General features: G+C 42.8%; 1 protein-coding gene across 4 annotated transcripts; it reads left to right on the top strand.

Moving 5' to 3' along the window:
• Positions 1-2,630: 2,630 nt before the first annotated feature.
• RMND5A (required for meiotic nuclear division 5 homolog A) lies at positions 2,631-23,139 on the top strand. 4 transcript variants are annotated; one of them, XM_015862854.1, is made up of 9 exons: positions 2,631-2,926; positions 7,237-7,379; positions 13,073-13,207; positions 13,378-13,478; positions 16,042-16,208; positions 16,386-16,551; positions 18,777-18,879; positions 19,988-20,142; positions 21,450-23,139. In XM_015862854.1, the coding sequence occupies exons 1-9, from the start codon at positions 2,785-2,787 to the stop codon at positions 21,511-21,513; spliced, it is 1,176 nt and encodes a 391-aa protein (XP_015718340.1). In that variant the 5' UTR covers positions 2,631-2,784; the 3' UTR covers positions 21,514-23,139. The 4 variants fall into 4 exon arrangements, with proteins under 4 accessions (XP_015718340.1, XP_032299939.1, XP_015718341.1 ...); XM_032444048.1 differs by lacking the exon at positions 2,631-2,926 and adding an exon at positions 3,379-3,522; XM_015862855.2 differs by lacking the exon at positions 2,631-2,926 and adding an exon at positions 6,093-6,398.
• Positions 23,140-23,750: the final 611 nt, after the last annotated feature.

Consider the following 23,750-nt stretch of genomic DNA (forward strand, 5'->3'; position numbering starts at 1 on the left):
GGCAGAGGGAAGGCCTGCAGAGCAAATGGGCTGCGCCATAAATGAAGAGGTTGTGCCGTAAATCAAGGGGTTGTGCTTGCACTCGGTATCAGCTCAGAACCCGATTGCTGCGGTTGCTGTAAAATACGTGTAAGAAAACAGCGAGAATGGGTAAAGTGCAACCCAGACTGAGGTTTTTCATTCGGAGAATGATGTTTATGCAGCCAGAAGTGCTGCATAAAGTGCTGCTGAAGTGCTTGGACAGTTCACAGGATCATAGATAGAATCCTTAAGGTTGGGAAAGGCCGCTGAGATCACCAAGTCCAACCACCGACCCATCCATCCCCACCACCACCACCGGGTGCCACATCTCCAGGGTCCTGAACACGTCCAGAAACCCAATGGGACCACAGGGAATCATACCATAGAATGGCTTAGGTTGATTCAATAACCATCAGCTGGTTTCAACCCTCCCTGCTATGGGCTGTAGACCAACCCACTTCACTGGGGTTCTGCACAGGAAGCATGAGAAAGGCTGTAAGAGGTGATTTAGGCTGCTTCGAAACACACTGCAGTCACACTCGGTCCTTGAGATGAAGGCTCTCCTCCAAAGGGAACTCAGCATCGCCTCTGTGGGTTTGGTTATTTTAAGAAACCACAGTTTGCATTAAAATTGCCAACTCATACACAAACACAGAAATAGCACAGCTTCCTCTAAAGAATCCTGACAGCCCCTCGGAGCGCACACACGCTGAAGTAATACTGTACTAAGGCATGAAAACCGAATTGTAACATAAATATTGACCTGTAGGAAGCATCTAAACGGCCACACTCTTCAGAGCTGTTAAAAAACAGTTAGAGGGTTTTCTACATGTTTTAAACCCCCCTCCAAGGGCCCACCTCCCTGATGAGAAAGTGGCACAGCATCAGGGAGATTAATCCTTCCCTCTTGGCAACAACACACCCAAGAGCGGCTTTGTTATCGCAGTTGGCAGAGCCGAGGGATTTTCAATACAAAGCACATTTAATGTCACCTGTCGGTAGGACCAGAAACAGGCTGAGTGCTGAGAACACACTGCAAGACCACATTTCTTTCTCAGAGACATTTAATGGAGACCTTTTACTTCTGTCACATACACAAGAAGCAGCTCCATTTCCCTGCTCTCCCCGTGTATCTTTGAATCTTTTGGCTGTGTGCTGAGCTGAGGGATGCCCTGCTTCCTCCAGCTGGAAAGCACCTAGCATTAATTAAAGCTACGCTCACAGCTCAACTATTTGCAACACCAACTGCTGGGGAGGCTGTCACCAGTATGTTATTTCCTACTGCTCATGGGCTGAGTTAAATCAATTCTTAACATTCCCCAGTGGTAACTGATGATGAGTCCCCTGCAGATACTGAGCTCATCATCTGCCAGAACTCAAAACCCTGGAGTCATTTCAAGAGAGTAGAAGTATTGTTTCAAACCACTACCCAACACATACACACACCCCCAAAGCCAAAGCAACTGTGAGCACAGCAGTACAAAGGCAACAGAAACGTGAGGGAAGGGGAAAGATGCAAGTGAAGAGCGGGACAGGGATGAATATGAGCATGAACCGCAGGTGATGGGTCAGCTGAAGGCCTGGGGGGCAAAAGGGGTAACACTAGGGAGCTGTGCATTGAGTTTGGGCCCTCTGTGTTGCAGTATTGGTTCTGCAAAGATTTGTTTTAGCAGCACTGAGGGCTGCACTGGTACAAACCTGAGGAGCATTCTCATATTCAGAGAATTCTGGCTTTTTTTCCTCCTTCCAACTCATGTTTGATCTGCTGAGAAAGACTTCCTGAATCAACACCGTCTTTGCACCTTTAGTTTACAAACCTGATGTGATATTTCATGTGTGCATTCCAATACCTGACTACCCTTTCCTAGGAAGTATTACTTCTCAGAAAGGGTAGTGAGGCATTGGAATGCACCCAGGGAGGTGGTGGAGTCACCGACCATGGGAGTGTTCAAGAAACGTCTGGATGTGGTGTTGAGGGATATGATTTAACTGGGAAGTATTGCTGATGGTTGGACTAGATGATCTTCTAGGTCTTTTCCAACCTTGATAATTCCGCGATTCTATGATATTTTCTAGATACGGCTGGCATTTGTTGGTTTCTAGTTGTAACTCAGAACATCTTTGACGTGTCACCCAGAGAGTTATAATTAGCTGGAAAATCTGAATATCACAGCAGTGAATTAAAAATTTATTGGGGTGAAGACACGCACTGACATTTTAAAGAACTCGGGGTTAACTCAAAGTGATTAACAATATTAAACAGTCGTCGGACAGACAGTTCTATGCTCACTGAGCAAATAAAACAGTTTAATGAGAAATAGGGGTATAAATTCCACGTTTAAATGGAAACACAAAGTATGGATCTGCCGCTACACCATATTGACAGGATATTTCACTTGGATTCCTGAGAGAATGAGACCAAGGGGGTCTCAACAAATATTTCTGTGTGTTATGAAATGTTACTTATGTGATGTTAATGAAATAAACCAACGAGACGCTCTGTGAGAGCATCAAAACAAAATGGCGGCTCCCTCAAGCCGGTAGGTCAGGGCTGCCCGCCGCGCTGCCTGAGCAATAATCGCCGCCCCTCCCTCTGTCCCCGAAGGTCCCCGGCTGCCCGCAGCGCTGCCTGAGCACAGCTGGGGGAGAACCAACGGGAAGTTGGACGCCGGGCCGGGGCTGACGGAGGGCGGCCGGGCCAGGCCGCGGAGCACGGGGGTGGGGGGAGACGAAGAAGAAGAAGGCGGCCCCGTGCCGGCCGCTATGGACCAGTGCGTGACGGTGGAGAGGGAGCTGGAGAAGGTGCTGCAGAAGTTCTCGGGCTACGGGCAGCTCTGCGAGCGGAGCCTGGAGGAGCTCATCCAGTACGCGGGAGGGCTGAGGAGGGAGATCCTCCAGACAGAGAGTACGTGAGGAACCCCCCCTTCCTCCCCTTCCTCCCCTTCCTCCCCTTCCTCCCCTTCCTCCCCTTCCTCCCCTTCCTCCCCTTCCTCTCCCTCCTCTCCTTCATCCCCCCCAACCCCGCTTTTCTTCCCTATCGCTGTCCGTCCCCAGCCCTCCGCCCTCCTTCCCCATCCGTCGGGTCAAAACGCTTCAGAAGGTCTTTAAACCCATCAATGTGGAAGCGAGGCCCACACACAGCCCTGTGCCCTCAGCGCTGTGTGACCCAGGGCTCTCATCCCTGCAGGACTGCCAGGAGATAAAGAACAGGCTCGTAATAAAGCACCGAGCCCACTGTTCGTTTCGTCTTCCTCTTTGTTTTCTCTTTATTTCTTAATGCTTTTGTCACTTGTTTACTTTCGTTGTGGCAGCTCCTTCAGCTGGAAGCAAACCCGGCCTCGTGAGTTTCTGTTTTGCAGCTGGTGTGGGCAGGCTCAAGTCTCCGAAGCGCTCTGTAAACATGAGACACTCGGCTTGCAAAATCAGCGCCGTGTTTATGATGATGGTTGTGGGAGGGGTGATGAGGAGGATGAAGCGACTTCACCCAGCGCCCTGCAGGAAGTGAGTGGTGGCTCAGGGATTAGGAGTGGGAGCTGCCCCGGTTCCTCTGCCTAAACTTGACAGCAGAGTGTTATTTCCCTGCTTTCTTTGGTTTGGTTCGCAGTAAATTATATTTACTGTGGATTTGTTACAAATACAGTTCTTGCTTAGCTTTACATTTACTTCCAGGACCATGAACAGAAGTGTGTGAGAATTGCTGTGTTGTACAGAGCAGTTTGCATAGAGAGCAAATATGGAAATGCGGTTCTGAGGCAATTGTTTGGGATGAAGTCATGGCCTGTCTTTTTTGGTGTTATTTTGGAAGCGCATCTCAGTCAATGCGCTCAGTGGCTTTGAAAAGACTTTGAGCTTGTATGTTTTACTGACAGTCCTTAATGCTTATCCTCATAAACAGATGCTGACCTTGTTTGGGAAACTTTGTGGTGCGACCCTTAGGATTGTGTTGATACTTGTGGGAATCTGTGGGGCTGTAAAGGTTTTTGTCAGCATCCTATTCCAGGCTGGATGTGGCTCTGGGCAGCCTGGTCTGGTGGTTGGCGACCCTGCCTATGGCATGGGGGTTGAAACTGAATGATCTGTGAGGTACTTTTCAACTATTCTATGATTCATTTCCACATCCAGAGCTCTTACTTTTGTTGTAGTAAAGTGAAACTCCAGCGTGCTCCCTCCAGGCTCCACTTGCAAGTGTTTTGGGCTGGTATTATAAAACCTTAGATGTGTTCTCAGCATTTACTGACCAACTGGTGATGCTGTCCCAGCACAGTGCGTCCCACACTGAATTTTCTTTTAGTCAGCACTCGAGAATGAAACTAATGTTGTGTTGGCAGTGTGTGCTCAAATATCTCAGGGCTCTATTCAATTCTGATGCCTGTGGGTAGGCAGCTTTTATAGGTTTCATGTATGTTTCTAGTAAGACTGTTTGCTTGCAGCTTTATGTGCTGTGACCTGAATTGTTTTTGAGAATTGATGGACATATAAGCAGCCGGATATCTTAATGTGGAGCTCTGTAATTTAGGGGTGTGAACTGCAGAAATATCCCACTGCATGTGTAGTTTAAAAGGGAAAATAAATAGAAACAAAATGACAAAACAGATCCAAAAGTAATAGAAAGAAGTTGATGCTGTGGGACGAAATATGGAAGCAAAGACATATGGAAAGGCAGTGGCTATCAAAAGGAAATGGGTGGAGAGAAAACAGCCTGAGAGTTTAGAGGCCAAAGCAGCTTCAATCTTGTGCTCTTTTTTCCTACTCTTAATATTTCTTGAGCTGTTTTTCATGTTAAAGCCCAAGCGCTGAGCAGCCCCGTGTTGAGCCATGTGGATAGGAAGACCAAGTTTGCTTTTCTTTCCCTTTAATACATCTCATCTCCTAGAGCAGCCAAGGCAGGATTGCTTATTCTTCTTGGATGGTGGAAGCAATGTCTGCTCAGTGCCTGGCTGACTGAACTTGGCTTTGAGCTCTGCTCAGTGCCTGGTGTCTGATTCTTCAGACAGCAGTGTATCCCTAGGAGAGTGGTTAGGCCTTGGAACAGGCTGCCCAGGGAGGTTGTGGATGCCCCGTCCTTGGAGGTGTTCAAGACCAGGTTGGACGGGGCCCTGGGCAACCTGATCTAGTAAAGGTGTGTGTTTGGTGGCCCTGCCAGGCAGGGGGGTTGGAACTACATGATCCTTGAGGTCCCTTCCAACCCGGGTCATTCTGTGATTGCTGAAGTATCTCCTTTTAAATTGCAGCTCTGTACACCCTGTGTAGTGAAGCTGTCAGTCCGTCTGGTTCTGTGAGCACTGAATGCTGGTGGTGGGGGGGTCTGTCTGCAGGCTCTCTTCTGCTGATTTATTGCAAATAATCATGAGCTTAATTAAAGCAGAAAGAGATGTGTGTAGGGGGAGAAATCTTTTCCTCATATACATTTGATGGCGTTTCTGCTGTTAGGGGACAATAATCCACTTATTTGCTTGGGGTAGAAAGGTAGTGTGTGTATAAGTTGTTTGGCTTTTAGCTTAATGGCTTTTCTAGGAAAAAAAAAGGCAATTAATGTGTTTGATCTTCTCTGTTTGTTGGGTGAGGCAGATTTGGGGAACGAGCACTTATGTTTCGGTTGTGGTATAATCCGACTTCCTGGGAGAAGGCACCAGAAAGTTACTTAATCCTTTATGTAAGTTTAAAATGCCTGTCACAAGAAGTAAACAGTAACAGAACTAATGGTTATTATTGAAGGTAAGAGATGTGTTGAGCCAAATTGGTGACTGTCCACTCAAGGGACTGTTTCCATCCTCAATAGGAAAAACGAAGAGCTCTGTCAGAGCTTAACATTGTCTTCATGGAACCAGAGAAAGAAACTTGGTGCATGGGGGGTGTGGAGTTATTTACTTACCTAGGGGTGATCAATTGTAGTATGTAACAACATAAGCTTGTTTCTGCTGTTGATGCCAATAGCAGAGTTGAAAGTTGGGATGCATAAGAGAAGGCGTTAAGAGTAAGGGCTGCTGAATGGTTCTTTGTGAGCTGGGTTTCCTTTGCCCTCTCCAAGGCACATTGTTAAGCGTGCATTGTAATAGTTACTGTTTGTTTCTATTGTTCTCAGCTTGCCAGCATTGGAACTGATCTCTTAAGGTGTCACTCGAACCAGAAACCTGCTGAAGTACAGAATGAGAAGGGAACAAACTTGATGAAAGAAGTGATTTGCTTTTTAAAATCTTCAGAGAAATGGTTTGGGTTTTTATTTTCCACGTGAATTGTTTGGATCTGGGATGTTAGAAAGCATTTCTGGGCTGGTCTATTTAAAGTAGCCTTCAGTAGAGCTGAAGTGCTGAGTGTGTGTGCCTAAAAGGATCCATCTTCAAGTAGAATGAAGTTAGAGAGAGGAGAGACATGCAGAGGTAAGGCTGGCAAGTTAGAAACCAAAAGCAGTAAAGCACAGAAGGATGCTTTTAACGCTGTTGTTGGTTGTGGCAGGAGGGATGTGAATTAGGTGAGAGGAGACGGTAAGGGGGTTGTGAGCATTGCATATTTATATTGCCCCCAGCACGGGTCATACAGCACTGCACTGTTGGGTGAGCTTAACGTTGTACTGCTAGAGATAAATCCTACCTGACCATCCACTCGTTCTTAGAACCCTGATGTCTACACTCAGGGCCTTTATGGGTTATTTTGCATCCCTCAAGGAGAGGCTGAGACTGATGGCACTATTTGGGGCTGTTCCCACTGCTCAGGATGCAAACGTTTTGCACAGCTCAAATGCAGGCTGACACCTTATGGAGTAAGGAGGTAGTTTGAGGTTGAGAGTGAATTGGGACCTCATTAATTCAAACTTTGCTGTCACATTGTTGACTTTAAACACAGTGCTCCGATGTGTCTTCAGGGAGAGGTTTAGAAGGGAACTGATCCTGTAGCAGTTTAGAGTCAGTTTCCTGTTATGTGTGTTTGGGGGTGTTTCTTGGAGACCTGTTTATTAATCTGCTGAACTCAAGTAGGATGCACAAGATATTTATGTTACTTTTTAAAGTGCTGCACTTACCGAGTGTTATTTCTGTACCACACTGGTTTCCTCGTGGGCTGAGCCATGTCCTGTGTGTTTTACTTAATTTAAGCTTCACCAATGCTTCCTAATCATATTTCTTTCTTTTAATACCTCTTGTCTTTATGATGTTGCATGTTGAGTCATTTAAGTTGTTTCTTTCTAACAGAGTTGGTAATTTTCCTCTCTTTTGCGTTTAGATCAAGATGGAGACTTGTCAGGGACAATTTCACTTGTTATGACGCAGTGTTGTAAAAGAATAAAGGACACAGTTCAAAAACTGGCCTCTGATCACAAAGACATTCACAGCAGTGTATCCCGAGTTGGAAAAGCCATTGATAAGGTATGTGTACTGTGGCTTGATGGTGTTACTGCATGTATTCCGTGATCACAGATACTCTCTCACAGAACTGTGATCAGTTCATCTTTAGTCTTCCTTTCAGCTGCAGCAGTGTAGGGTTGGAGGTAGACATAAGAGCATAGGGTGTGCAGCAGCACTTCAGAACTCCTATACAGAGTGCTTCATTTTGGAGCAGCTCGAATCTGTCATTAACAAGAGAACGTGGCATGGAGGTCCAGACCTGGTAACAGAAAGTATTATATCTGCATAGCAAAATGTTTGCCTCAACAATAGTCTTGATAAGGAGTATTATTTATAGATGTGTGTTTCAGTTCTGATTAATTGTCCACGGCAAATGACCAGGAAGTAGTATTCTGTTCTTGAAGGCAGCTTAGAAGCTGAGAGAATTTGAGACAGACATCCTTACATATATCAGATGTGTCATCGGTTCTTAGGGCTTAATTTCACAACGTTGTGGTTGAATTTATTCTACTTTCATTAAAAACAACTTTTCAGCTGGACAGAAACACTTGTGTCATTACAGGGCACTAATTCATCATTTGAGTATCTCATTTCAACTTTGTTAGTAGTGGTAAGCTATTAAAGCATCATTTAACAGTAACACAACAAGCTGATGAAGTGCATAGTGCTGCATTGTAGGGCAGAACGTCTGTGCAGCTGTTGGGATTGTTTTGCTTATGATTGACCATCATGGAGAGCTCAAACTTTGTACTAATAGCTTTAATCCAAGCATCACTGTTATCCAAAGCTTAAGGGTGCATCTGCCTCTTCTAATCCTTGCTGCTGCATCTAAACCTATTAACTAGAGTAAAATTCCATCCTTATTACTGGTGTGAAGCCTGAAATAAATCTATGTAATCTTGTCCTCTGTTTGAAACTTTCCTATTCTGCCTTACCATGTGGACTGTGTATTAAAAGCTTTCAGATTTGGGTGTACCTTTTTCATTTCAATAGTCTGAGGTACAGCAGCCCTTGGTCTTGTATAAAGGGTGTAAATCTGCCATGGAAATTAGTGGCAATATTTCTTAGAGGCCAACGGAGACAATGAATACAAGCTTAATAAAGTTGAGACTTGAGTCTGATATTCAAATTGCTGCTGCTTTGTCTTGTGCATAGTTCTGACAGCGATGTTGCTGTCTTAGCATTCTGTCTACTGGTTTCATTTTAAAAAGAACGGCTATAAATGAAAGCATTTGTTAAATTTGAAGTGCTTGGTTTTATAAACAGCAGGAAGGGATGCAGTGATCTACTGTGTGCCTGTAAGGGGTCAGAAAAGCTGTTTCAGAGGGCTGTTCCATACAGAGCTCAACTTGCACTGTGTGACCTGCTTGTTCCCCTGGATTCTCGCTCTTGCTACATGTCTATAATGTTTTCAACAAAAGGCTTCCAGTGGAAACTGCACGTGTCCCCTGTCCTGCTGGGAGCTGAGGACACGTTACTGGGCACCAGTGAGGATTATCTCCTTAGATAGGAGCTGTTCAGCATTCAAGTAGTTTGGATTTATCACTTCTCACTGCTACTTGAAGGTATATCCTGAAATCCCAGCATGTTTGTCAAATGAAAGTGCAAAGTTTAAACCCTGGACAGTAACACCTGAAGGGAACTTTCCATGTATGTTCAGTGCATTTTCTCCATGCTGCTGGAAAACGTGCTCAAAAACTACTGAAATTGCCTTCTCCACATTGCTTCCCTATAATATACTTAAGCTGAAACTAATAGCAGTAATTAACTGTAATTGATGTCGCAAATTGATTCTTGACACATTCTGGACAAAATATTACTGCTTCAGAAATGAAATGCTTGTCTGAATTTAAAGAAGCAGCCTCTGCTTTGATTCAGGAGATCTGAGTTCCGTTTGCTGTGTCTAAATCCTCACCCAGCATTTTCTCATTTATTTTATGGCTGGATTAACATCTCTGGAACACCAGTTGCGGTGGTTGTAGCTGTGTTTGCTCAGGCACGGATAAATATAACTCATGATTTTATTGCCTGCTTTGAGGTTGGGAGACATGCTGATGCTGGTACCAATTTAATGTGACACGTCCAAATGACAGCTGTTGTTACACATAGAATCAACAATCCTACTGAAAGAATTTGCTACATTTTCGTTTTGTGCCAAAAAGTTTAATTTTTTTCCCCACATTGTTGATGGGTGTGGGGGGGTACATCTATGTCAGTTTTAGTCTGGTCTGCTTTTAAGTTGGTTTAGTCATTACTTACTAACTTGGATGGGATCTAATGGATTACGTGCATATGTGCCCCTTCCTTCTGAAGAGCGTTGTCTTCTTTGGAAAGGAATGTTGCATCTGCTTCACTTCCAGTGTTCGTCCACCTCCTTGTTGTTCAGCATGGTGTTAGCAGGTAGTTTACTCATTGCTCCCTGTGTATGTCATTTGTCTGCAATGAGTTCATCCCCAAGCATGGATGAGACAACTAAATGGGGCAAATAAATGTTTCCCTCTAGTAACCATGTGAGCAGTAGTTAAATGCCTTTGTTTAAGAAAGCTTTAGATGTCTTTGCAAGTTGAGCATGATCTTGTGAACCAACGAACTGAACAGAGAACTTCTATCAAGTGCGTTGTGTTTGTGTTTAGGGTCAGAACTCAGAAGAAGGAAGGAATGCCCAAAGTAAACTATGCTGGAAAGCTGGTGAATACAACTGTCCTTAGTCATCATCCTTCTTCTTATCATGTTATTAATAGGGAAGGTTGTGTTGGTTGAAATGGTTCGTCATATGAGTGCCTTGAGTCCTCATATTTCAGCAATTATCAGTAGTGTATTTGTATTATTGGTAAATTTAATACATTATACTCTACACTTTTCCCTTAGGCTTGTTAGTTAGGCTCCTTAAAGAGTGGCTGCTGCTCTGCAATAAGAACTGACACACTTCTAAGCTTAACATTGAAAGTGTAAAATAAACATTTTGGGGTCTGTAATATAAGGAATTCATTTAACTTCTGAAACGCTGTGAAATTCCCCATGCCATCAGTTGGCACACTGTTGGCATTTAGAAAACAAAGCTATGAGATACGTAGTCACGAGCATATAATGCTGGCATGACAGCTATGAAATAAGTAAGCGAAAGGCAAGCAGTCATTTGTTCTGACATGTGACAGTCACTTGCTCAATTGTGCACTGTTGGTTCTTGAAACTGTTCAGGGCCCACTGGAAGCAGAACTGTAGGATCCCACATATCATAAAGACCCCAGAAATCATTATTCGTTTTTGGGTTTGTTTTTTTTTTCTTCAAAGAAAATTAATTGAAATGAGAGCCTGATCAAACATGGCTTCATCAGAGAACAGGTGAGGGGGAGGAAAAAAATCATTTCTTGAGGTCCCTGGATTGTATTATATGACATGAAGCTACAGCACTTCTAGGTTGGTGTGAGTCACTGTTACCATCTTTGATGGGATTAAAAAGAAATCAAATTTGCAGTGGGGTTTTGAGAAGTTTCTCGAATCTCGTAGGTTTGTCTCAGAATAAAATACATATGTGTGTGTGTGCTAGAAGTTGAAACAGAACAAAGAATAACTTAATTGATAATGAATCTTCTTTTCTATCCCAGAAACCAAAGTAATGAAAAAAGAGCTTATATGTTCTCAGTGCTACCTCTGTTATTTGTTTAATATCTTCTCTATGGATTTGTTACCTGCTAGGGCTGTCTGGAAAGCAGTACCAGAATCAGCAATGGTATTGAACTGTAAAGGCTTCAAAGGATTGGCACAGATGAGAACAGTGTTATTTAATCTTCAAAATTCTTATGTTTTTCAATACAAAGTTTGAAGATAAGCAGCACAGCAGGGAACATAGAAGTCGAGACACCAGTCTGGAAGTGTTAGCTCTGAGACTTGTCTCAGTGACAGTGATTTAGATGCTTGTCTTGCCCCACCATCTCCAAAAGATGGAAGAGAATTTGCTAGCCTGAGGTGAGTGTTTTACTGAAGGTTTATGAAGGGAGTGGTGGCTTTGAAGCTGTGTGTGAGGCTGAGGACGCTGCTCCTTTCTCATGATGTTGCAGAGCAGCATCGGAGCAGTTTCAGCCCTGGAGGTTGCAGCTGAAGGGTGCGTAGGTATTTGCTACCTATTACAAAGCAGCAGGCATAGCCATGTGGGTATCGTGGGGGAGATGTGTGATTCAAAGTGAGCCCTTCGGTCTGGAGGTTGAGTGGCTGGGTTAGGTCTGGGGGAGCTCAGATATGGAGCTCTGGGGGTGTTGTTGTCACCCAGCCATGTTCCCTGAATGGTGGGGAGGGCTCAGCAGAGTGCAGAACTGCTGTGCCTTCCCTCTGCATATTTCTTTGCATGGACCTCAGAGGAACGTCGCTCTCTACTGTGGTTTTTTTTGTTGTTTATTTTTTAAGAATCTCCTTCAAACTTGATCTCACTTCTAGAACAGGTTAATCGGAGGCTTCTGACTGCACTTGACAGCATTGCTCTGCAAATGTCTGTTGCCTGGTGTGTGTTGTCACAAAACATCATCTGACTTGTTGGGCTCTTTCTGAAGGTCAGAGGTATTGCAGCACTGAAATACAAAGTGCTGATCTGATGCAAACCAGTGCTGCCGACTCCCATTTGCTCAGAAGCTGGTTACCCAGCTCTGTACCAGCAGCCCTTACCAGGCTGGGTTTAGGCTAACCTGCTGCTCCAGTGTTAGCTGGCTGATAGAGAGCCATCATCACAGAACCAAAGCTGAAGCATTGCTAATTTCACCGAGCTTCTGGTTTCTGAAGTTACTTCCTAGAAGGCAGCAGTAGTTACCAGGCAATCAGGCAATGCACTGTCTGCCAGGCTCTGTTTCTCTTGCAAAAAGTTTATTTTGGGCAATGGGTGTGGATATTTATTCAAATTATCTTGCTTGCCCAGAGCACTGAACGTGTTAGCAGTTAAAATCATGTTTTATATTCTGGGTTGGAGTAAGCGTTGCTCTCCTGTTGCCAAGAGGCACAGTGCCAAGTGTTACTAAAGAATCACCGTGACAACATTTCTACTTATTCCTGGAACATGTCCGGAGGCCACTGACTTAAAAATACGCAGCAGTGGGATCACTGGGGTTAGATCTGCAAAAACACTCTCAGATCTTCAAAGTTCAGGTGCCGGTATATCGAGATCTGCAGAGATGTGGATTTCATAGTCATTGGGAGCCTGGGGAGAAGTGACATTTTCCTTTTCCAGCATTGTCTGCCCCCCCCCAATTATGTCAAAAATTGTCGAGTTAAAACTTTTACTTCTAATTTGGTGCCCTGTAGTGACAGTGATGCATTGATAATGCTATTCTGATTTTGACGTGGGCGATTTTTGTCTTCTGTTCTTTATGCTGTTCAGTTTTCATGTATGGAAAACTCTTTTCTGCAGATACTTTCTGCAGAAACCCATTGCAGTCTTTATTAGTTAACTCCATTTCTCATTTGCTAGCTAACTTGTAATTTGTCAGTGTAGTTCCTTACAGTGGATAATATTGAGACGTGAGATGAGCAAGCCAAAGGATGTCTTCTGTACACAGGAGATAATGAAGCAGCTGACAGATACATTTCACTTTGAACAGGAGGTAATTAAGGGCAAACTGAGTAATAGGCAGAAAGCACCGGAGTGGAGACATAGGTGTCCTGCGTAATGCGAGCAAAATTACACGGGGCTCTTTGTTCCAACCTATTAAATGTTAATTTGTACCTTTCAGAACTTCGACTCTGACATCAGCAGCGTGGGGATAGATGGGTGCTGGCAGGCTGACAGCCAGCGGATCCTCAACGAGGTGATGGTGGAGCACTTCTTCCGGCAGGGGATGTTGGATGTGGCCGAGGAACTGTGTCAGGTAATGATAAGTGTGGATGTTGAATGGTATTGAATGTGGAGCGTTGTGCTTTGTGGTAGCATCCTTATCTGAATGTTAATTTTCCAGGGGAATATTGAAACTGTCAGGAAAACAGTAGTTTAATTGTGTCTTTTATAGGCTTTAACCTGAAGCGTGCCTTTGTTTTTCAGGAATCTGGTCTATCAATAGATCAGAGTCAGAAAGAACCATTTGTGGAATTAAATCGAATATTGGAAGCATTAAAAGTTAGAGTTCTGAGACCTGCGTTAGAGTGAGTCTGCTCTTTTTTTTCCTCTTTTTTAAAAATTCTTTTATTAAATCCATAGTTTTTCACTTTAAATATTTAATCTTTGTTTTGGTGTGTCCTCATTTGTTCTTTGTGACATCCCATTATTGAGCAAACGTTTCCCAGTTGTTCCCTTGTTGTTCCTCCCAGTGGTCAATGCTTAACTAAGGGTCTCTTTCTTAAGAGTAATAGAATCATAGAATTGCCCAGGTTGGAAAAGACCTTAAAGATTATTAAGTCCAACCACAAAGGATTAAGAGTTAATTGAAGGTTTGGGGAGGAAACTTAACCAGGGATCTGTCATGATGGTTCTTTACTGTACTTACAGTGAAACACTATAGAATGTTATGCACAAAGGTCTAGCTGTTGAGGATAATAGGACTTAATAAAGGTGTTGGGTATCACCAAGTCTTCTTTGCTTCACTGAGCCCCGGTGGTGAGCAAAACTTAGATTTAGGATCAACTGTATCGCTTTTTCCTCAAGACAGTTCCCTGTTTAGTGTAGATAAAGGCTGGGAAGAGGGAGTGAAAGAATAGCTATGACCTGTAAGGGCTACTGCTGCCAGGTAGGTGGTCATTAGTGTTGGGACAGAGATATGGCCCTGGTGGCCAGGAAGTGTTTCTGGTGTGTGGGCTACAAGGGGAAATGTGGGCTGAAAGTGTGATCTGAGCAAAACAACTTGGTGAGTCCAAGAGTTGCAGGTTCTGTCTGAGCATTCAGCATTACCTGAAGTCTGAGAGTGGCTGAGATGTTATCGATCAGCCTTAGACTAAGATGTTTTCATCACCTTAATAGACTTCACAACCATTAGACACGTAGGATGCTTCTGTAAGGGAAAGATGATGGAATATCTCATGAACTACTGTCTTATAGTTTCCAGGAGTGGGTACATATCTATTTGGTACAAATCAGAACAGCTTTTATTTTAAAAACAACAAAGTAGCAAACCAACCCTCAGCCTATTTTTGTGGCTTTGGTAAGCTTACTCAAAAGCAAGAATAGCTTTTTAGCAACCTTTTAAATGTGAAAGGCATGGAACAAAACATTGAAAATGTGTTTCAGTCCAGATCTTAATACCAGCTCAGGTGTGTGTCAGTTCAGAGGTCATTGTCATCTACGATACATGCAGGGTGCTCTGATATTCAAACCTAAAGTAAAGGATGCTCTCTCTCTGAGGAGCAGTAAATTATTGCTTGTGTGTCTATATACCTCAACTCACTGTGTTCATTTTAGCTCAGATTACCCAGGCCCTGTGTCTTATTCGTTGCAACTTAGCCATGGCTTTTCATTCCTGCAATGTGTTAAATATTTTTCAAACAAAGGAGAAGGAATGGTCCTTCTTCAAAGGAAGCCTTATTCCCTAGACAGCTGAATTAGATGAAGAATGGAGTGTATTGTTAGTTCAGTTTGTATGCTGGCTTCCCTCCCCCACCCTGCCTCGTTTCTGCTTATAGTGTGACTTTTCAGGGCAAAAACTCTCTGCCTCTGTGTCTGTAAAGCAGAGAGGTTTTGGTATTCATTGTGACCTTTGGGATGTGGATTAAGCTCATTTAATCTTCGTTAGGCTTTGTAAGATTCATCCCAACTCAATTCCACATAGGATCTAGAGGAGAGCTGTGGTTTGTATAGTGTGCAATGTACTTCAAAAATTTCAGGTAGATTTGAGTCACAGAATTGAAAGTGCTCTGAGCATCATTTTGATAGGCGTTAGGAAGACAGGTGTTGTGATTACTGACGATGTTAAACTGTGGTGGGGAGCATGTGAGTTAAATGTTTTAACCATCATTTTCTGCTTTTTCTCTTTCTATTGCAAATCCTTTGAATGGGAATGGAACACGCTAGTCCAAACACCTCAGGCCTTGCTTCTGTATTTGCTTTCTTCTCATCCAAATCAGTGCTGCCACTCAGAGTACAAAAAAGCCAGAAAGATTGCCTGAAAGCTAGTTTGGAAAAACAGTCTCTATTGCAACCAGTTGAAAATAACACAGATCAGGTTTTCAGCAGAGCCAAGTATTGTATCCAGACTGATTTCTCTTCCCCTTGTACCTGCAGTGCATGGACTTGTTCTTTGATGATTCCATAGATGAACTTCCCCTCTCCAGGGCAACGTACACATAAACACAGTGGCTCAGCAGATGATGTTTGGGGAATGAGGAAGTTGAAAAACGTGTTGTTGACAGTGTTGGTCAAAGCTGTATAGCATGCAGCAGAAGACTGTAATTGTTAAGGTTCAGTGCTATTAATTCAAATAGCTGAAATTCATTCCTATGTTTCTACCTTCTATTATGTCTAAATCAGTTTTGCGTTCCAGTTGCTGTGTTAGAAGGCAGAGGCTAACCTATGCAGCATGTTGTACATATATTGTGTGTGCACCATGACTCTTACTTGTAAAAGATCTTAACTCTTTTTCTGTGCTCCATGTAGGCTAAGTTCAAGGAACAGTCATCTTGAAATAGATGCTTGATAATTGTAATAATTTGATATCGTGTGGGCTGACATCTAATTACTCCTGTTCCGTGTCCTTTTGTACCTCCTCGTTTCTTCCAGGTGGGCAGTATCCAACAGAGAAATGCTTATGGCACAAAATAGTTCGCTGGAGTTCAAACTACACAGGTTATATTTCATTAGTTTATTGATGGGAGGAACAGCAAATCAAAGAGAAGCACTTCAGTACGCGAAGAACTTCCAGCCATTTGCCCTAAACCATCAGAAAGGTAAGGTTTTATTTCCCTCATTGTGACCAAGGCACTTGGAAGTGGCATGTGGAAGTTATATACAAATCATGTTCCAATATCTTCCACTTCTGCTTGTTTCCTTCATACAATCTAAAAGTGAAGACACCAGCTTTTGTTCATAGCATAAACCAACTAACTGTTCCTAATCCCTCACAGATATTCAGGTTTTGATGGGCAGCCTGGTGTACCTGAGGCAAGGCATAGAGAACTCGCCGTACGTTCATCTATTAGATGCAAATCAGTGGGCGGACATCTGTGACATCTTCACAAGAGATGCCTGTGCTCTTCTGGGTCTCTCAGTTGAATCACCGCTCAGTGTTAGGTATGCTGCTTTATGCTTGCTTCTAAGACCTAGTATGTAGAGTTTTGGTTTCTGTTTCTAATTGAGGACAGAGTAAATGCTGACAAATAGTCTTATTTAGCTTGTGTGAAGTAAAGAGTGTGGTTACATTTAGCTCCAGTGAGACTTGCAAAGATGTAAATGATGAGAGATTCTGGTGCACTGGACTTTCTCAGCTGGAGAGGAAGCATCAAAAGGAAGCATTCATGGATGGACCTTGGCTTCTGTAGCTTAGAGGGAAGGATGAGGATGGCCATCAGCCCTTTATTTCCACAACAAATGTGTGGGAACCCTTCCTGCTGTGTCCCTACAAAGCACTAAAGCTCCAGCCACATTGTCAGCACTTGATCATCTCTTTTTAATACACACATTTTTTCACCTGTCTTCTCCTTACAGGAGTGTTTGAATCAAGTTGTGATTTTAGCTTGCTCAAATTTCCAAACTCTTCCTTGGCCCTCATTTCAAAAGAAAAAAGGCACTTTGAAGCCTAGGAGGCTAATCCGACAAAATGCAAATCGATCGTAGGCTGCTGGAAATGTTAAGAAAAAGCAGTTTAATCTCCTGGCTTTTCAGAAGATAATACAGATCAGCTGCTATTTAACCTTTGGCTGCCAATTGCCTGATGTTCTGATTTCTGTTTCAAGCATTTAATGGAAAATGAATTACATGCATGCATCTTGCTGGGCTAGTTTCAGTACTCAGCAGAAGCTTCCTTAGCTCTTCTTGGGTCTGTTTTTCAACTACTGTTTGTGTTTTATTATTCTCCTTTAGAGCTCTGTTTAAAGTTGTCATACCTTCTGCTTCTCCTGTTTCAAACCTCTGTCATAAGCTACAACAAAGGGGGTGCTTCCACATGAGTTGGAGGATTTTATAGATAGCCGAAGTTATGAATATCTATAACTTTGGTTGTTAGTTTTCATCTTGTTCCTGTTGCAGTGAAATGAATAACCACCCTTGGTGCTTTCCTCGCACTGACACTGTAATGCTGCAGCTTTCAGTGCAAGTGTCTGAGATTTTCAATGCAGTGGAAAAATCCCTTGTTGGGATCCATTGGTCACTTGGTTTGAGCCCGATATGAATTTGATTGCGCTGCAACGTGCTTACTGCACAAGTGATGTTGATATTCCTGTCATAAGCAAGGCTGTTTGAAACTGTAGTGACCTTTGGTGCTGCAAATCCTTTAAAAATTAAACTAGCTTCAAGTGAAATCCCTGTTATCAGATGGACGGCTTTTCAGCACGCTGATAGCAGTCACCTGCTGTTGTTTTCTTTTAAAGGCTGATTGCTTTCTTCCATATGTGTCTGATTCTGGTCTCCTGGTCTGAATTACTGTGTGGAGTCAATAGGGAAACTTAGTGTTCACAGTCTTGAAGGACGAGATGCCAGATTGTTATTCATATTTACTGTTTACTTGAATTGTTAAGACGCCCATAGGACTCATCTAGAGATGTACAGAACACTTAAAGCAGTTTTGCTTTTATGATACCACCTGTATTAACTTCCCAAAGAGTTAACACAGGTTGTGCTCAGTGCTGACACCAACAAAAACCAAGTGTGAGGAATGAAAAGGCCAGTCATTAGGAGAGGTGCTTCATTTCATTTTTCTTTATAATAATGGGCAGCAGGCTGGTAGGCTTCAGGCACATCCCTCACAAGAAACCTAGCCACAGTATTGCTGTAGAAACCTTAAGGATAAGTATCTGGAGGAGCAGAGGAGGGGAAGGTCATGATAATAAACCATGCACAGATAACAAAATGATTTGCTGGAGAAGCAGGGCAGGCTGATAAATCCTGTTTCTGTTGCTGCTGATTTCCAGGCCCATAGCACTGTCATTAGACTTATTGTCCATCAAAATGTCTGTTAAATTGTCAGAAACCATTGTTAACGCTTTGAAGTATTTCCCTAAAATAATGTGGGAAGTTCTGGAAACGGGTAACTCAGAGCAGGCAGAATGTTAAGGCTCTGCCATGGTACAGCTGTATACTGCTGCTCCTGTTCCAGTCACTACACGTTGTGCTCTCCTTCCTTCTCTTGCTTGCCAGTATTTTCCTACATCTGTTTTCTTTCTTTACTTGGAAGCATGGACACAAATTGAATGAAGTAGTATAACACTGTTGTATCTAAAAGCTTTTAAAACAGAAATACAAGAAATAGTTATTTGCTAAAACTCACCTTATGTTAATGTTTCTTTCTTTTTTTCCTGCAGTTTTTCAGCAGGTTGTGTAGCATTACCAGCTCTAATTAATATCAAGGCAGTTATTGAACAAAGGCAGTGCACAGGTGTTTGGAACCAGAAGGATGAACTACCGGTGAGTTAATGCTGAGCTGTCATGGGGCAGACAGATCTCTAATGGGGAAATGCAGATTTCAGGCTGCTTGTGTGCTGAATGGTAAGGGATATCATACATAACTGCCAGCTCCAGCAGCTCCAGGGTCTGAGATTTCCTATACAGAGACCTCAGGATCTCTGCTTGGGCTGATCATAGAATCATAGAATGGCCTGGGTTGAAAAGAACCACAATGATCATCCAGTTTCACCCCGCCCCCTGCTATGTGCAGGGTTACCAGCCACCAGATCAGGTTGCCCAGAGCCACATCCCTGCTGGCTGATAGACTTGGCTGCTGCTTTTCTGTTTGTAGGTTCAACCCATAGCAAAGCTGAGAGTGAGTCACCACCCACCCATACTTACTTGTAAAAGAGCCCCACTGGTATGACCAGCTGTGCAGGCTGCCACAGACAAGGCACTGCCTTCAGCAGCACCCACGTACAGGACTTGCATAAAACATAAGCATGGACAGCTGAGTCCTCTTCCTGTTCTGTGGCTGATAAAGTTTGAATCTCACTGAGGAACATGAACTTCCTCCAGCTAGGCTTGAGGTCTGTTTGTAGGCTGCTTTGCATTGACACTTGATCAGGCAGATAGGAGGTAAAAGATATAGTACTATGTCTGTGTCTGGGAATATACTGGGATCCAGTGCGTTATGCTTTCAGCACAACTGAGTTAAAATGAAGTTCAGTTGTTACAAAATCCTGTTTTCCCTTTACAGCTTTTACTAGGCTCATGCAGCTCTCTAATGAGCTGCTCCTCATTTGGAAATAAATCCTGTTTATTGCAAACTGGGCATGGTCTGAGTTAGCCTCACTGTCTTAACCTAGAAGAGATTCATATGTAGCTTCAGTGTGTGTGTCAAGTTTTCTCTCAGCTGTTTCTTTTATAACAGTGAGAGTGGAACCCTCAAGTGTGCACATTCGAGCCCTGCAGTTTTCAGTCCTCAAGTTGTGAAGCATCAACTTGATGGACTTTGCTGCCTTCAGTGCCGAGTTACAGTTCTTACTTAAGGAATTTTGTGACATAAAGGAATGGTTGTCTGGAAATGTTGCTTCCCAAGATAAAATTATCTTCATTTCTTTCACAGATTGAAGTGGACCTTGGTAAAAAGTGCTGGTACCATTCAATATTTGCCTGTCCCATTCTCCGTCAGCAAACAACAGATAATAATCCACCTATGAAATTAGTCTGTGGTCATATTATATCAAGAGATGCTTTGAATAAAATGTTTAATGGCAGCAAGTAAGTTACATTTTTTTTGCATTCCAAGCAAAGTATAGAGAATGATGACTCTTAAAACTAGAATATGGCATTTGAGGAAAGCTGGCTCCACAATTCCATAACTGGTGGAAGCTTGTAAGTCTTTGAGTATGACTTTGAAGTCAGATGGCTGAGCTGATGTGCTGGAGGATAGCATAAGAAACCTTCTGATGTTGTTGAAAGGGTTTACGTGAAGGAATGTAGACAAAGGAGTAATGTTCCAAGCTGTAAATACCATCATGTTGTCACAAAATTCAAAGAGATATTTCTGCACACCTGGTTTTTCACTGGGAGCAAGGCTAGTAATGGTGGAAACCCCCTTTAAAGTAGGCAGGGGAAGTAAACCTCTGGGGTTTTGGCTTAGTAATTGAGTGGGTAGTTGAATGATCGTGCCTTGGTAGCACGATCAGGAAGAAGGTAACATGTTGAATGTATGAAGCTTCTATGAAGGCTGTTGGCTTTTTTAGAGCTCTTGGTTGTTTTGTGACATCCAGCTTGAAAATAAGTGATCCTGGGATTGAAAACACTGAGTAATGTTTGCATTCTTTGCTCTGTTTAAAAACACAAAACAAAACAAAAAGGGGGAGGGTATACTTTTTGGGTAACTTTATCCATTTTAAGCCAGTAAGCTTACTGCTATGTTATTCCTGTCCCTGGTCACTCATTCCTGATGCTTTTATTCATCAGCTTTACTGCCAGAACAGCTCTGACAAAATTGACTTTGGGGAATGAAAGATGCAAACTTAGAGATAGGGGAAAGATGCATCAGTGCTAGAAGAAATACAGTGAGCAGATGGAGTTGTGCTGGTGGACACCTCAGCAGGGAGGCCAGGCTGACCTATTTAGCCATAGCCTGCAGGTGCTGATCTGTGTGGATTGAGAAATGACAGCATTTTGGGCACAGGAGAGCAAAACTGACTGGATGTTAATGAAATCACACTGAAAGCCACCAGCCTGCTTAAAACGGCTACAATGCAACAAACTAACTAACCCCAAAGCTTAAATAATAGATTAGCCATGAAGAATAATTTCCTGGTATTTAATAATTCAGAGGTGAGTGGGTAAAAGGTGAGAAAACATGATTAAAGGGGGGAAAAAAATGGGATAAGGTTTCTCTTTGTGAAAGGTAACTTTTAGCAGAGCCTTCAAGTGTTGTTGTGTGCTGCTGGGGGAAAGGAGGAAGGGCTGTCCTTGCCAGTCTGGTGGAGGAAGAAGCTTTGTGCTTAGCTGTGTTTCAGCAGGCTTCTGCCTGCATTACTGCCATCCTAACGTGTTGTTTTTGTCCCCAGATTAAAATGCCCCTATTGTCCGATGGAACAGAGTCCTGGAGATGCCAAACAGATATTTTTCTGAAGAGAAGCTTCGTTATGATGCGGTTTGTAAGTGACACTCTGCAATTCAGGTGCATTTCAGGAGAATTAAAACACACCTGTTCCATTTTATGCAGCAGACTGAGGACTCCTATGTTTGTATAAGCTAATGCTACAGAAACTTTGCCAACATTTAGTATACACATACCGAGTGGAAAACGCTACAGAAATATTATTACCATAGGGCTTTACTATACTCTTGGTCTCCATACCTGATCAAGTTACTACACCAGCAGTTGTCATTCAATGCAGGTTTTTGTACTCAATTATATGGTGACTTTTTACTTTTTAAAAGCAGAAACGGATCCCCCCCCCCATTTGTTTAATATTCCTCCTGCTATCATCTATCAGTATCCGTCACCTTAGAGAATGTTTGTGGAAGAAGTTTTATTTCCTGTAATGTGTACATAATTAAACAGAAAAAAAAAAAGAAGAGTTTGATAAATTGAATAGTGGTTATAAAACTAATTTGTATTTTTTTTGCTGAAAGAGCTGTGATATATTCTGAGGTTTTCTTTCCAACACTTGTTTGTTTTTTTTTTTTTTCAACTTTTACATAGAATTCAAAGTAAATGTGCATATATATAAAATATATAAATATATAGCCCTGAGGGGCTTACCTGTTAAAATCCATCACTAATTTATAAGGGTGATGTGTGGGTAGATTACTGCTGGAACAGAGGGAAGAGGAAATCCTGTTCCTTAGGTTTCAAACGTTTGTGTAAAAAAATACTCAATAAAACAAACTTCTGAAGTGGAACTGCTTTTAGTTGACAACGTTTGCTCTCTGTCCTTCATAGTCATGTTCTTTGGACTTTGTATTCAGGATTAGGCTATAAATGTCATGTTGCTGTATAGTTGAATAGTCATGATAGTGTGCTATTTATAAACAGTTATCAAAACCAAATAAATTGTATAAGTATTCATTGTTAAATGGGGGAAAAGCATGTTCTGATGCAGTCTTCTGGTCACTTGGCAGGATTGGGCCCTACGTCACATACTGGGAGGTAGCAAACTTTCTGTAGCTTGACAACACTTTGCTTCTAGCCTTGTTTTTGTAGTAGACTATTACTGCCATTGCCACTTTTTCTGCTGAATTTGTCATATTGTTGACTAGGTTTGTACTCATGAACAAGGTGTAGATCATGGCAGTTGGATCTTTTTCTAGTGTGCAGATATTTGTATTTATTGCACTGTCCTATAGTAGGGCGAGCGGCCATAAGGCATGCGAAGCTACGTGTAAAGTTCTATTTCTGTATTGTGGAGTAAAAAAACCCCAAGTTGAATACTGACACACTGGTCGAACTCACTGACACAATGCACTACAAGGAAGACCGTCTGTGAGACATCTCCACCTTTTGAATCCATGTGGCACCTGACTTGAGAGACTGAGTTGGACTCTGTTGGATCCCTGACGATGGACGTCCTGGATAGAGACACTGAGAGAGAAAAGAGAAGTCAAGGCAGACACGTTTTGAGCCTGGAGTGTGTTTGGTACGTGTGACTTTCTGCAAAGCTTCGATTGTATTCACACTGAGTTCCAACCAACCAGGTTACCGAGTGGTAAAACTAACAAAAATAAACAGGTGAGGATATTATTTTCCACGTAGGCTTCCTAGTCTTGGTGAATTGCTGGGTTACCTGCTGGGTTACTGCTTGCAGTTTTGAAGCTCCGCCAACAGGTGATGCTCGTGGTCTGATTATAGAGCGCTTATGTGCGAGGCAGCGCGATGTGGTGCTGGGTGTGTTTGTGAGGCACTGCCTGCACTTTGGTTCTTTATTTATCTCCTACTACTGCCTGAGTTGTTTCCTTTGCCCAAAGAGTGAGTTATTTCTTACTATAATCTCTTTCTATTCTTATTTCAGATCCGATCAGCAGCCAATGTGTCTCATTTTCTCTACTGCAGTTTGGAAACATCCACAGTGTTTTTAAAATCAGATACTTCTGCTAAATGCTTCTAAAGCATTTTGAAGTGCTGCACTCATTTCTGAGCTTCTGTACCAAATTCGGAACCTTTATGAATCCCCTTGCACTGCAATGCAGAGTAAGAGGAAGGTTCTGTATGTATCCAGATCACTGCTGCACTGGGCTCAGAGCTGGAATGAAACCAGTACGTAACCTTTGGTTTCAAGTGCTTCTTAAAAGCTACTGAGTGTTTTCCTGGTACTGTGGCATTGTAACAAGCCCGTGTCCTTTGGCTCCCTCAGTCCTGCTGACGA

This window comes from Coturnix japonica, chromosome 4 (assembly GCF_001577835.2).
Source record: "Coturnix japonica isolate 7356 chromosome 4, Coturnix japonica 2.1, whole genome shotgun sequence".
Taxonomy (NCBI): domain Eukaryota; kingdom Metazoa; phylum Chordata; class Aves; order Galliformes; family Phasianidae; genus Coturnix; species Coturnix japonica.

Excerpts from the sequence above, each read along its gene's own strand:
- RMND5A (XM_015862854.1), top strand. The coding sequence starts at position 2,785 with ATGGACCAGTGCGTGACGGTGGAGAGGGAGCTGGAGAAGGTGCTGCAG. Across the intron at positions 13,479-16,041 it reads GTTCTGAGACCTGCGTTAGA|GTGGGCAGTATCCAACAGAG; the intron begins GTGAGTCTGCTC and ends CGTTTCTTCCAG. Across the intron at positions 16,209-16,385 it reads TGCCCTAAACCATCAGAAAG|ATATTCAGGTTTTGATGGGC; the intron begins GTAAGGTTTTAT and ends AATCCCTCACAG.